This window comes from Cynoglossus semilaevis, chromosome 20 (genome assembly GCF_000523025.1).
Source record: "Cynoglossus semilaevis isolate Cse_v1.0 chromosome 20, Cse_v1.0, whole genome shotgun sequence".
NCBI lineage: Eukaryota > Metazoa > Chordata > Actinopteri > Pleuronectiformes > Cynoglossidae > Cynoglossus > Cynoglossus semilaevis.
The window spans coordinates 13,988,982-14,004,070 of NC_024326.1; the positions used below are offsets into that span (position 1 = coordinate 13,988,982).

Below are 15,089 nucleotides of genomic sequence, written 5' to 3' on the forward strand. Positions count from 1 at the left end.
CCCCATACCCCCCCAGCATCTGATTTCATTTTATATATGTTGACAAAGAAGCCAAAGCTGCTCCGCCTGCTGAGAAATGCAAACCAGGAGGGAGGGGGGAGAGGGAGGGGGGGGGTGTAAATATAGAAATGTGCTTGAACACTGCAGCGTGACAGAAGACAAAGACAACGAGAACAGGTGACAAAAAGACAGGTCCAACAAACTGGTCCCACTGACCCACCCACTGACCTTGGTAGTGAGCTGTACTGCCTCTGTGCCTGGGTGAAGGAGTCTCTCTCCTCCTGCCTCTGTCGCTGCATCTGGACCTCCACAGAGACCGAGTGTCGCCCCGGCTGACTGTGGCCCCCGGGGCCGTGGCTGCTGCTGCTGCTGGACTGCAGGCAGCCAGAGGAGGGGGTGTTAGCTGTGGCTCCATCATCATCATCATCATCATCATCATCAAACAAACGTTAAACTAAAACTGTCATTTTTCTTCGTACATTTGGCTACATCAAAGCTAACATACTTAGAAGAATACCCCCCCCTCCCCCCTTTAACCACAGACACCTACCTGTTGTTAGTGGAGTTGGGGTCTTCACTGGGGTCAAAGTGAAGGTCAGTCACTGAGTCACACAGACGGGGGGGTGAGTGGGTGAGGAGGAGGGGGGGGGTCATGCGGGACACCGGGGTTCTGTGCGGCAGGGTTTCAGTGACGGAGACTGTGACGATGGTTAGTGAGTGTTAATGAAGGACACCAAAGACTTGAACCACAGCGCCACCAACAGCCTTTTCTGTTGCGTTTGTCAGCACTGAGCATGTAGTTCTCTCTCTGCCACGTAGGTGGAGCTAAATACACATTTGAAACTGTAGTCTACCGTTCTGCTCCTGTAAACTAGGTCCGAACTTTGTCGCCAATACATAAACATCATCCATCCATCATCCATCCATCATTTATCATCCATCTCTTTCTTTCCAGTCATCACCAATCAATTCCAGAGATGATTGCCCCTGCCTCATTTGCGTTAAGTGGGTGAGGGGTGCGGGGGCAGGCGGGGGCTGCTGTCTGACGTCCAGACTGCTCCCATCAGGCTCTCAACACGTTCCTCCGTCATAAACCTGATTAGAACCTGATTAGACTGACTTAGTGTTACAACTGATCCAGGCTCAGTCACTGCCAATCAACACTGAGGGAGGTGGAGGTGAGGGGGGCACGGGTCATTGGTTGCGTGGTTTGACAGAGAAAGAACACAGTGTGTTTAATTGACTGAGATTCACTTTATCATAGGAACCCAGTCTGTCATTGCACAACAGGAGGTGGTCAAAGCTACGGTTCATACAGTGATACACAAAAACACAAGTGAGTGACCGCAGAAGATCAAAGGAGATGAATAATAAACTCACAACACTTTGATGAGAGTGAGGGTTGATTTAGACGGGGTAAGAAGGACATGTGATCCGAGCCCATCAGGAACTGCCCCTGCTGGTTAAGAACGCAGCTCAAACAGGTCAAAATGACCTTTGGTCCTGGATCCAGCACAGAGTCGCTCTGGTGTTGCACAGCATTTGCAGTGACATTTTGAGGATCCACAGTTCACAGTGTGTCAGGTCACATGTTCTTCGTACCCATTGAAAACGAGCGTCAGTTCAACATGTAAACAACACATCGTTTGAATTGTTCAACCAAAGATACACGTAGCAAGAACCGCTAACACAACAGCTAGCTACCATTTCTAGCCTGTAGTGTGTGGTCGAATAAATACATGTTATTAGAAAAGGTTTAGAAGATGAGTGGAGACGACGACATCGTCAAACCAAGAACACTTCAGGTGCAGTGCAACAAAAACCTGCTACAGCTAAAATAAATAATAAATTCTCTTTGGAAAAAAAAGAAAAAAAAAAGAAAGAAATTTGTTCGTTTAAATCGACCCCATTGTGCTTAAAAAAAAAAATCACCCAGTAAAGGTCGTTTAATTAAAAATGTTAAATTCAGACAGCAAAACATTTGGACTTTCTTAAAAAAAAAAAAAAAAAGGGGGGAAAATTCACAACACGGCGGAACAGTTAGCATCTGGATGTGGGAATGTGGCAACAGGAAACCTGTGACCTACATGGTTTTTAATTGCTCTGATCCACATCTGCTTTGTGTGGCCCACATGGACCAGCATCCAGACAGTGTGTACAACCTGAATGATTATGGTCCACGTGGGGCAGTTCATGTTTTGGGACGCTAACTGGCTACGAAAAAAATCCCATTCATCATCATTCACTGCTTTGTTCCTAGGTCACATGACCCACACTGATTTGTGGGATGGAGTGAGTTGCAAAAAAAATGGAAACACCAAAGATCTAATGACAAACCCGATGGTGGGCGGAGCCAGACGACAACACGAGAAAAGGAACGGTGGAGTGGGCCAGATGAGTAGAGTGGGCCGGATGAGTAGAGTGGGCCGGACAGTCATGTGAGTTAGTGTTGGTGACTTAAGAGGAGTCCAACCGTACATGCAGATGGTCACATGATGTTAGCATTAGCATCAGCTCAGGCCAGGAAGGTGCATGGATGTTAATGGTCAAACGGTGAAGCATTAATGGAATGGGACGTAGACTGTGGGTTACACCAGTAAGTAGACTGGATGTAGAGCTGCTGGTTTAACAGGAAACTGAGTGAGAAAAGACGTCTGTGTGGATGTTGGTAACGATCTCTGTTGTTATTGAATATATAATATATAAATATGTGTGTGTGTGTGTGTGAACTTGTTTCCAGTCTCACACAGCCTGGTCGGTCCTGAGGTTGGGCAGATGGGTGCAGTAGATGGATGGTAGCGTGTGGTGTTAGTGATGTTAGCACCATTCTCTCGTTAGCTGCTGCTTCTCCACAGAGAAACAGTGAGGTTGGATGAGGTCCAGAGTCTCGGTCTGGGCTGAGGTTTTCTCATTGACAATAACAGTCTCTCAGTTCTACAGCCGGTCTCCCCCGGGCAGCAGTGCATTGTGGGTCATTTCAGACACTCACCCAGGGCTGCTCAAAGCTGTAGGTCCTCCTGCGGTCGTCAGGATCCTCTGGGACGGTCTGGGCCTGCTGGAACTCCTGCCTCAACCTCTGTATCCGGTCGTGGTTGCTGGGGGCCAGTCGGCTGCTGTGGACGGAGGAAACCTCAGCTGTAAAAAAGCTGGACATTTACCACAGTTCAAGACAACGGTGGGACACAACTTTGGGCTAACATTTAGCTCCTTGTAGGTATTAGTCTATTTGTGGCTAACTCAGGGTTAGTGTTCTTAGATATTCTGTTTCAAGTGTCGATGATTTCAGTTCATTTTATTTCACTATTAGCTAACCCTAGGCTATTTTTATACCGGTACATCGGTGCTGTGTTTGCATTCCTGATGAATCCATCTTCAAGTCTGTTTCTGGTTTAACTAACATTTTGTTATTTTTTTGTCCCTGAACGCGTCACAACCGTCGTGGACTGAGAAACGACACCGACGTCTGACCAGAACCACAGCATCAGTGAGCAGAACCTGCAGACAGGGGTGAGGTTCATTAAAACCTCACCCGTCTGCAGAGACTGAAGGGAGGACGGGTTTCAATCAAAGACGGACGAGGCTGAAGAGGTCGGAGTGACAGAGAGAGAGAGAGAAGATGGAGCGTCAGCTGAAACCCTCAGAGCTGAAGCAGCAGAGTGGAACAAAGGGTTTGATGGGAAAAAAAAGAAGCCTGAAATCCTGCCCTGGTTCTTGACCCTGGGCCGAAACAGGAAGAAGGTTTATGAAGCACAAGTTTTTATTTCCAAATCAAAACTGAAAATAAGAAGAATTTACAGCAACATGAGAACAAAGACTGGTCCATGAACCACGTGGCTCAAACCAACAGAAACCTCATCAAAGGACCAACCGTTCTAGAAGATTCTTGTTTGGTTATTTCATCAGAGAACCCTGGGTTCTAAAGAACAGTTCCAGACGTGCGTCCACATTCCTGAGCAGGACCGTGGACAGAGAAGGAGGCGAGGAGTTCTTCTGAAGGACGGTTAGTGACAGGAGCAGCTGACGGACGGAGCTGTAATCCTGTGGATTATAGGAGAATGGAACCCTTCACACTCTCGCCTCTTCCCATGTCCATGAATCATCTTGAACCCAGCACCAACTGTACCTTCACTCACCCGTCCTCCCCCACCCTCACCCCTGTCTGAATTTCACTGCGTCACCACCAGCTCCTAAATCAACACTAACCCCACACACTCTTCACAGGACGAGAGAGAGAGCGTTAGAGCCGAGACCCCCCGGACAGGTCACAGTTTGTGGTGAGACCACTAGGGGGGGCTGTGGTTGGGGCTGGACTGACCTTCAGGTCTACAGCGTCCAGTCAGGCTTCTGTAGCACAGACGACAGCCGGGCCTTTAACACATCACATGACCCAACATGACTCAGGGGTCACGGGGTCAGAACGACGGAAACTGTTTTTCTGATCAACAGCCAAAACCAACAGTCACTTCTAAACACACATTAGCTTCAGCCAAAAATTCTACTTGAACGGCTTCTTCTTCTGCACCACAAATGGAGCTAACTGTTAGCCAAATGGTTAGCCTCAAAATACCCAAAGTCAGGATCGTGATTGTAGAATATAAACAGAGTAATTCAAGGTCAGCTAACGGACTAGCCTACACATGGGCCACAGCCAAAAACAGCTAATGCATATAGTCCAACCTTCACCAAATCTGAAAAAAATATCATTTTTTAAATAATATTATAAAATAAAAATAAAAAAAGTTCCATAAATAAAGACGGGTAGAAAACATGTTTTCCATCAGCCGTGAAGGAAGTGGGCCACGGGCCGGTGCTGAGCCCTCCCTGCACAGATTACAGCCTCACTTTAAATGACGCCTTCACCACTCCAGTCCACCAGGGATTTGAGTAATGAAACCTAACTGTCCCACATAGGACACACGTGCTCCCCACCTTCATTATGAAGTAGGACAAGATTACAGACACAGGAGAACACAGTCCGATTCATCCGACGTTAAACCGCCTGACATTGGCCTTGGATCAAACTCACAGCCTATTGGCTGCTCTTCACATCACCGCCGTCTTCACAGATCGCAGCTGAGACGACAACAGTTCTGTGTGTATCACATGACAGAGTCCAACTCCTCTGAACAGCAGCGTCTGCTGTTAAACCAGGAAAGCAATTAAATCTAATCTGCTCCGTCTGCGGATCCCAGTGTTTACACTGGGATTTTCACAAGTGTCGTCTCTCCCTGAGATTCCGAGGCTCAGATGAAATGCTACTGTGAGTCTGATGGCGGGATCAGTGCGAGGATTGTGGAGATGAAAGACGAGGGCGCTGTTAAACATGTCACTCAGTGTGGGATTAGAGGAAACACAGGAGGTCTTTGTTTTCAGGGGATTACGCCGTCTCTGAGGGACTTATGGGTAATATGTTGAAGACTGTAAATGAGGTTCTTCGATCACCTCAGGTGGAGACAAAGACGGTGGAACCCGTGGTCAGATGATGTCTCTCTGAGGTCCGACCGTCTTGAGTCCCGCTCCTGGTTCTGCTGCTCCTCCTGATGCACGCTGTGATTCAGCGTTTCTTCTGCTCTGACCTGTGGAGACTGTAACCTAGCAACAGGCAGCTTCCATCAGTGTGCGGCTCCGGTGCAGTCCACAAACCCGCGGAGAACAGAACTAATTATTCTGTTCTGACTCAACCTCGAGTCTTCCGCTCCATTAAAGGCTGGAGCGGCGCTGACTGACCAAGTCCAGTCCGGTTTCCAGCTGCCTGAGTCCACGGCACACACTCCTCCTACAGGTTGTTTCAATCACTGGCAGAGTTGGAGGATGGAGTGTGTGTGTGTGTGTGTGTGAGGAGCCTTATCAGCAGTGGATTAAGGAGGCATTAAGGAGTCCATCTTTTTTTTACATTTTCATGAGGCTCCAGCTCAACTAAACACTGATAAGGAGGCACTAATCCATCATTCTAATGAACAAAGTTCAGTCCAAGTCAGAACCCGGGTTCACTCACTTCTAAGAACAACTTTGGATTCTGGGGTTCTAGAGACAGAGGCTCAGAATGGACTTGAAAAGGTTCCACAACAGCTGAGCAGGAGGTTCTGTTGTCGTTCCCTCTTTAAAATGTTATTATTCATCTTAAACAGTTACAACCAAAAACCAACGCTGAGAAGAATGAGGAGCAAATATATCTGGGGCAGACGGTCGAAGCCCGTGATCACCGTGGTCCAAACATGAGGGGGGGTCTCTGCTGGCCCAGATCATCTGTGACATCATCTGTTGGCTCAGATGTTTAACTCTTCAGTCTGGGCTCTAATCCTGGGTTCCATCCTCCCTGACTCTGACCTCCAACAAAGAGTTCTACAGAGCCAGCAGTCCCACCGGAGCAGCTGTAGCACTTCCCCAGGTCTCAGAGGAAGACCACCATGGAATTCGGGGGTGCAGGGGGGTCAGTGGGCAGCAGATGTCCCCCCCCCACCTTCTCCTGGATTTTAACTCTATGCAGCATGAACTCCCTGAGGAGCTGAGAACAGGAGGTGCACAGGTGGAGGTCCTGACTGGTTTGGACATTCAGGGTTAGGGTTTGTGATCCCCCCCCCCATCCCCCACCCCCGACCAACACATTATAAAAAATGATTGTTATTTAGCAAAGTTATGACGGTCTGAAAAGAAATGAAACTCAGCCAAGAAAGACGGATGTTGAACTAAAAACAAAACAATTGTTCTGCAGTGATGCTGTTGTTGTCGATGATGTAAAACCAGAGGAAGAAAAACATCTCTGAAGACCAGCGCTCATCCTCAGCTCTACCTGATGCAACACAGAGACACACACACACACGAAAGATGTAAAAGTGCAGCCAATCAGACGGCAGCCCTGGAAAAACTGAAGTTGTCACATGGTTCTCCATGGTTGAAGCCCCTCTGAGGGGCTGGGATGATGGGGGGGGTTAGGGGGGAGGGGGGGGGAGGTTCTGTCTGGATAAATGCTGTCAAGATGTCCGGATGGGAGCAGTTTATGAAGGCTGAGGTGAAGACGAGGAGGAGGAGGAGGAGGAAGAGACAGATTGAGAAGTAAAGAAGGGAGACATGAGGATGGAGGGGAGGAATTTGAAGGGGAAAGGGGGGAGTCAGAGGGGGGACAATAACAGAGGGGAGTGTGTGTGTGTGTGTGAGACAGTGAAGGTGTGTGATGTGTGGAGAAAGAGCCTGAGAGATTGGAGAGTGATGATGAAGATGATGAAGAAGACCTGAGTAGAAAAGAACCAGAGACACAGTGACCTCATGGTGGTTACCATGGTTACAATGGTCCAGCATCAGGACCAATCAGACTTATGGTTTTACAAAGACCAGGACCGGGTCTCCGTCCACAGAGAAGTGGACTCAGAAATGATGGCTGGATGAATAAACAGACGGTTGGATGAGAAGAGGACTGACAGCCAATCAGAACTCACTAGAATCAGCGGAGGTTCTGTGTGATGTTGGACCTTCATCAACAGGTTCTTCAGTCTGGAACAATGTAAACTGGTAGAAACCTCTGGACTGGTACCTCACTGGTACCAGAGCACTGAGCCCGACTGTAGAACTGTAGATACAGAACTGTTCTCCTGACCTGAACCAGCAGCCCACATCAGGTGTAGACCACATCCTGGCACCACAGGAATGACTCCCTGGAGGTCCTGGAGACGGCTGCTGACTCAGGCTGATTTGACAACCCGCCACTAGGGGGGACTGAAGGGAGGAGGGGCTTTTTGGATGAAGGAGGCTTAAGTGATCAACTTTAAAAAGCCCAAGCTGTTTGGACTGATAGTGTGTGTGTGTGTGTGTGTGTGTGTGTGTGTCATCAGGTCTTCCTCTCCAGAGTCACTCTCTCTCCCAGTGGTTCAGCTAACATCGGAGCAGTTCTTCTTCTTTGTGTCAACTTTGAGCTGTTCTTTTTTTTTTTTTTTTCCAACACCTGGAACTGTTTTAGTGAAAAGGTTAATGTGACATTTTTAAAGCTACAAAACGTTTGAACTGACAAATGCTGCTGACATTCATTCTTTTTTTCCCTTCCTTTAATGAACCACAAACCCGACTCCTCTTTAACAACCACCTGAGAGAGCAGAGCTGTGGCACAGCATCGATCCTCACCTCGGCCTTTATAAAAACCCTCCTCCCCCGATGGGAGACCAGCAGCCCGTCCTCCCCCTTCCTCCCGCCTCTTAGTGCCAATAATGACTAATCAATATGCACCGGAGTCCCTGAGAACGTCCTTTTAACACTTGATTTATGTCAGAAGAACGCAGCAGAACACTCGCTCTTATTACTCTCTCTGCTTAACAGCCAATCAATTCAGCCAATCACGGCCTCCGCTCCTGCGCTCCATCATCGCCACTCTCACTTGTTTGTAAATTTCACGTTTGTTTCTATTCCCTGATCGGTCCCAATCAGTGTCGTGGCTGGACCTGCGCCGCAGATTTAGTCCCACAGCGGCGTCCTTGTGTTTTATGCATATTTGTATGGATTAGCGATTATCGCAAACGTGGTCGAAGCCGTAGCGCAGCTGTCACCGCAGCAGCCGATTACTGCGTTGGAAAAAAATGGATTTCTGTCAAATCTGTCAGTCAGAGACAGTTTCAACAATCGGTGCTTCATTTACAACAGGACACGAAGAACGCGGTTAGAGCTCATCGATTCATCGGCTGGTGTTATGGTACGCACTGGAACGACTGGGGTTCAACGACCAACAGAACACTGTCGGTTCACTATCCAATAAGTGAACCGACAGTGTTCTGTTGGTCGTTGAACCCCAGTCGTTTCTGTCAGGTGACTTTTGCACAAAGACTGACTAGTGATACTTCAATGTCACTGTATTTAACGCAGTTGAAGCTAGAAAGAAACTTCCAAGTTAAAGTTTTCTATAAAAATACTGATGTTGTAGTTTTTGTTTTTTATATAAAACTACAAATGTTTAAAATCATGTGAAGAGTCTATGTTATGACATCATCAGAATCAATAACCTGATTGGTCGAATTTCTTCTCAGAGTTTGTTTTTAGTGAAACATTTCTAGAATTAGACTTAACGTCAAACTTTTTTTTTCTCCTGGTTTCATTACAACACAAATACTTCTTTCAGTCACATGATCTGGAGACACGCTGCTGGAGTCTAACCCCTGACCTTTGGGTTGGAGGTTGAACGCCACCTCCACCCACTGATAAACACACATCCGTCAAGGTCTCTTCATTCCTCTTCTTCTACTCTCACGACCCTGACAGAACTTCATCTTGATCTCATCTGAAGGAGGAGAAATGACTCCAAAAACATTTGTCAGAAAAATTCATCTCTTTCTTCTTCTTCATGAACAAATGAAGTAAGAAATGTGTCAGCGGTGAACAACTGCCTCCCTCGGCTCAACTATCACACAGTTCCCTCCCTTCAAGCCTTCAAGGAAACAGTTAGGAAAACACGACCAGAACGAGGCTCCAAGTCCCAGGGCTCAACTGTTAACATAGCGCCACACAATGGTGGATTAGCATAAGAAAATGAAGAGCCGCACGGTTTTGTTCTGACAGTTATTGCTGCGGGGAGAACCTCGGGCCGGCAGCTGCGGGCTCCATTCACCGCCACGCTCAGTCATTTCAAGACCGACACAAAGGGGGGAATAGATGGTAGATAGAGGGTAGATAGGGGCATTGAGAGGAAGAGAGTAGAAATTGGTAGATAGAGGGTAGATGGGGCATTGAGAGGAAGAGAGTAGAAATAAAAAGATCCAAACACAATTTTCACGGGAAAAAGAGCTGTAAAAAAAACTCATTAGTTTAATGAGTTTTTTTTTCTTCTTCTCCAACGCCGGTAAATTATTGGATTTAATTAAATAAAGAAACAACTTTTGGAGCTGGGTGCACATGTGTGTGTGGGGGGGGGGGGGGGGGGGGGTAATTACAGGCAAGTCGTTGAAACAGGAGGTCTCTTAATCCCAAATGCAGTTACAGTTATTAAAGAGGGGGCAGGTGGGTGGGGGCTGCAAACAACAGGAGTCCAATACACTGTTACTGCTGTTACTGTTACTGTTGCTGTTACTGTTACTGCTACTGTTACTGCTGCTGTTACTGTTACTGCTGCTGTTACTGTTACTGCTACTGTTACTGCTGCTGTTACTGTTACTGCTGCTGTTACTGCTGCTGCTGCTGTTACTGCTGCTGCTGCTACTGTTACTGCTGCTGCTGTTACTGCTGCTGCTGTTACTGCTGCTGCTGTTACTGCTGCTGCTGTTACTGCTGCTGCTAAATGACTAATGGCTGCAGCTGTGATGGGCTAACACTTAGATCCTTTTTTGCTAACATTTAGTTCAAGTTGGGCAGAGTTTGGTTAGCCTCACTTTGGCTAGCATCAAAGCTTTACTGGACAATCTTGGGCTAACATTTGGCTATTTGTGGGCTAACTTGTACTTCTAATCAGGCTACTTTCGAGCCATGATATTGTTCTTTTTTTTAATTTCTAACTGTTCTAACACTTGGCTTCTGCTGTGCTAGTGTCCAGCTCTCAGTGGTCTCATGTTCAGATCTTATTGGACGGACTGATGGTTGGATTATTTTGGTGAAGAATGTTCGATCTCTAACATACGATCCGTGCTTTCTTCCCTGGTGGAACAATCACTCTGCAAACTGCCCCAGAACTGATACAAATGCCCCGGTCTGGGATAAATACAGCGCCACCTGTGAGTCTGGGGAAGTAAGTGTTGTCTCTTTTATTTGTCTGCCCCTAGTGTTGTGTCTGTGAAACAACCCCCCCAACCCCCTACCCTCAAGGCTGCTGGGCCAACAATCTCCCACTGGAGCTGAAATGTAATGGAGTGGATTCAATAATAGCAGCAGCGACTGCTGAGGAAAACACAGGGAATCAAATCACAACAGGTCCCTGCGAGACTTCCCAGCATCCTCTGCTGCTCTGTAGGAGTGAAGAGGAGGAGGGTGGGGGGAGCAGGCGGTAGGAGGGGTGAAACAACTGAGGCCTGTACTACACCATACTATGATGTACTACATTATACTAGACCACACACACACAAAGCATAGGAAACAGACTCTGGGTAAGCTAACTCTTAGCTGTTATCGGGCTAACTTTTAGCTCCCATTTGGACATCACAGTTAATGTATCATGTCCATACCTTGTCTAACTTGTTTTTGTTCTTACAATAAAATAAAAATATCTTTAATATTTGTCTTCCTACAAATTATCTTTTCCCTCAATCTATTACTCCTTTTTGATACGCTCTTTTTAAGATTTGTATTCTTATATTAGAGTCTTTACGGTACAGTTTTCCCGGCAGACAAACTTTGCTTGATGGAAAACTTTCAAAACCACAGAGACCTTCACTTCCTGTGTGGTTGTAAAAGTCCATAAATATTTTTTTGTGGGAATTTTCATGAAGGATTTGAGGGAAGAAAAACTAATAGAAACAAGTGTTTCCAGATGACAGTCATTGAATCACTACAGCCTCCCTCAGAGTTTACTTATAAACACCATGATGGGAACATGCTGTGTGGAGGGGGGGATTGGGGGGGGGGCGGTTGTCATCTAACTCTGAATAATATTTAGTTTGGCTGGAGGTCAGAAAACCCAGCAGTGTCCCAGCAGCACAGTTACACAAACCCTTCAGAGGAGAAAGTCTAATAATACTACACTGTACGAGAACCAAGATACACCACTACATGGAGCAGTGGAGCTAATGCTGCTAACGCTGCTAACACTAAAAGTTTTGGGATCTTGCCGACTCATGGTTAACTCTTAGATACTTCAGGGTTTTTGTTTTTATTGACTCATAATTAACCTGTCCTGTAGAGTTATCAAATACAGTCTCGGTTTTTACTGCTTTCATTTATATAATAAAGGTTAGCATTAGCTTGGCTAATTTTGAGTAATATTGCACAATTCTCAGCAACAATGTTTTGGCTCATTGAGTTAAAAACTAAAACCCTTTCCTTGCAGCTCGTGTGCCTTTTTTAAAGTCTCCGTGGAACCATTCCAGGAGAACAGTACTAATAAAAGCAGTTGTTGGTTTTACGACATGTTTGGTGTGTGAATGTGTTTTCTTCTGTCGACGCTGGACAAAGTACCAGGAAGTGACTGTGTCAGCGTTGAAGCTGGGGTAGGATGGTTCTCCTGAGGAACAGTATGAAGTCGTGTTGTATTCCATGATGTGTTTGGATATTTAAGCACCCACTTCAGGACTTTCTACTGGTACCGATGCCTTCACAGTTCAACCCATCTGTTGAAAATGATCACTTTTCTTTTTTTGTTGCTCCACTGAGCAGACTGTTAAGACAGTTAAAGTTGTTACTCTCTCACCTCTTGTTGTCCTTCTCATGGCTAACTGCTTTTTTTGCTAACATTTAGGTATCAATGAATTTATTTAATTTAAGCTTTAATTTAGAACATTTCAAGCAGCGTTTGGCAATGGTTTTTAAAATTATACTAACTCTAAAGGTTTATTAGCAACATAGCGTTACTCGGTTTTTAGCTACTTATTGCTATCCATTAGTATAAAACAATTAAGCCCTTCTTTAACTATTGTAGCTCTATGCTAGGTTTGGACAGTGTTTTTCTACTTGGTATAAAAATATATCTATGCTAGTACTACCACAACAACCACTAATACTACTTCTGCTGCTATCACTACTACAATAAACTATTTCCACCACCATCACCAATACCAGTACTACATCTTTAACAATACAGCGGAGCGCCTGTACACAGTCAAACAACAGTGAAAATCAACAGCAGTTCCTGGAGAACACAGCAGCTGCTGAGACCATCTGTGGATGACGTGGACCAAAGACCACTGATAAATAAATAAATGAACCTTCAGTGGTCTGTGGATGCTCTGGCCTGAGCTTCTGCTCCCCCCACTGGTTTGATCCAGTTTCCCAAATCCACGAGTGGAAGGCCAGGAATCTTAACACCCACCGATCCAAAGCAGGATCTGGGAGAAGATGCTGCTTTTTTTATTTTTTTTTATTTGACATAATTGACAGCTGTCAGTCATGGCCTCAGGGTTGTACTCGAGAAAAAATGTTGTGAATTTGCCTTTAAAGTTCTTAGGATCTTGGCTGTGTACATGTGTAAAGGTATTTTAGCTCATTGAAAAATGTCCTTCTGGGCTTCCGTAGATCAAAGTAACCTCATCTCACTTTTCAACAACGAAAGCAGCTGTAAATGTGGACATGGATTCATGACCACACATTAACTGGTACCTGCTAATATGTAGGTACCAGCACCGGTTCTGAGAGTCCAGAGTCACTCTTACTGTCAAAGGAAACCAGACCTACCTGTCTGCAGACGGAGGACGGTCATGGCGGGTGTAGAGAGAGTCCGAGTGTTGGTGCTGGTGGTGGGGGTGTGTGTGGTGGTAACCCTCTCCAGGACTGTGGGGGCGACTGTGACCATCACTGATTCCACTGTAAGCATACTCCTCCTCGGACAACCTCTCTGGCGATCGGCTGACGTCCAGAATCTCAGCGTAGTCACGTTCCCGAGCCTGACGTTCCCTCAGTTCCCTGGTTTTGGCCTGGATTCTGATGAGGAAGAAGAAAAACGTTGAAGTGAGATTCAAAGTTTGTTCTAGAATGGCCATAGAAGCTAAAGGTTGAACTTATTTTATTTAGTTATTTTTAGCCAAGGCTTTACTTTGTGGCTAATTCTGGCTGTTTTATTTAAGTGCTCAACTTTGTCTACGCAGTTAGAAAGACTGAAGACCAACACCAAAAAAAGCTTCATTTAATTCATGTTGTTGTTTAATATTGTTATTTATTTATTTATTTGTTATTTATATTCATTTCGAAGTTTCAATTTTTTAACATATACCCGTACCCAGTAGAGGGGAATACTGGCAAGAATCACTTTAACTGTCGTCCCAGTGTGATCCTAGTCTGAACATCAGTTCCTGACACTGGAACAGAGGGATCTACATTCAGAATCACCAGAGAAGAACCATGAAGTCAAAGTTTGTTGAACTGAGTGAACGAGGCCTCAAACTAAAACCCTGATCATCTTTGATTCACATCATTGATCACAACAGATATTTTTACAGTCAGAGACATTGATCAGAGACAGTGAAAAGAAAATGACTGATACAAAGACACTTTAAAGTCCCGGTCTTTTCTGTCTTTTGTCCATAAAGGTTGAAGACAGAGTTTGTTTGCTCCTGGATTTGGTCTCGTGTCTCCTACCATGATGTCACGGTGCAGCCACACTGTGATCCATCCACTAGGCCTCAGTGGGGGAGGTTCACACCTTACCCCCATATTGTCAGTGTCTCAGATGGACATGTGTTTGAAGCAGGGAGTGGAGGAGGAGACAGTCTTCAGCATCAGGCCATCACCTCACTGTTATTATTCCAGGTCAGACAAAGTCCACGGAGAAGAGCCTTTTTTTTTTCCAGAGCAAATGAAACGTGATCTGTGTGAAGTCTGTATTAATGTCACAAAACAAAGACAATTGACAAAAAAAAGACAGACTAGTATTTTCAACTGGAAAAACCAGTGACACAGTCAAGTTTATAACCACTGATTATCAACAACATGATGATTTATAACCAATCATCACACACCCTACAAAGGTATTTACTGTGTTCTACTGTGGCTTTAAATCAAACCTTTATCTTGAACAAAACAGAGGAAATGTATCTTTGATTTGATTTAAATAATTCATTTGATTTCAGTTCAGGTGAAGAAACAAATGACCAGACAATGAGAAAATTCAAAGATTTAAAGTTGAAAAAAAAACTCAAGTCTATTTGAGTTTACAGAACTTTGCTGTGGAACCAGAATAATATTTCAGATTAACTCCAGCATAGAGAGGCTGAGTGAATGTGGTCTGGACTCTGTGGAGGAGAGTCATGGAGTCAGAGACTCTGTAGAAGGACAGAAGACCTGCTCTGTGGTCCAGGTACACTCCTACTCTGGAGGAGGAACCAGGAGCTGAGACTTCAGTCCTGATTTTGTTATGACGGGAATAAGAACTGTTTTTGTTACAATGTAAAGACCAAGATTTGTCATTGAATCCAAACAAACATTTTTCTGATTCTCCTTCTCTGCTGATATCCTTGTATGTCACTGCTACACTAACTCCT

The 15,089-nt window shown here is 45.4% G+C and overlaps 1 protein-coding gene across 1 annotated transcript in view; it reads right to left on the reverse strand.

Moving 5' to 3' along the window:
- pard3ab (par-3 family cell polarity regulator alpha, b) overlaps nucleotides 1-15,089 on the reverse strand; it is a 67,509-nt gene that overhangs the window by 4,178 nt on the left and 48,242 nt on the right. The window contains exons 23-25 of the mRNA XM_025052580.1: nucleotides 13,288-13,533; nucleotides 2,990-3,113; nucleotides 229-374 (exon numbers count right to left, since the gene is read on the reverse strand). Of these exons, the coding sequence (XP_024908348.1) occupies nucleotides 229-374; nucleotides 2,990-3,113; nucleotides 13,288-13,533 (516 nt within the window). The remainder of the gene's footprint in view (nucleotides 1-228; nucleotides 375-2,989; nucleotides 3,114-13,287; nucleotides 13,534-15,089) is intronic.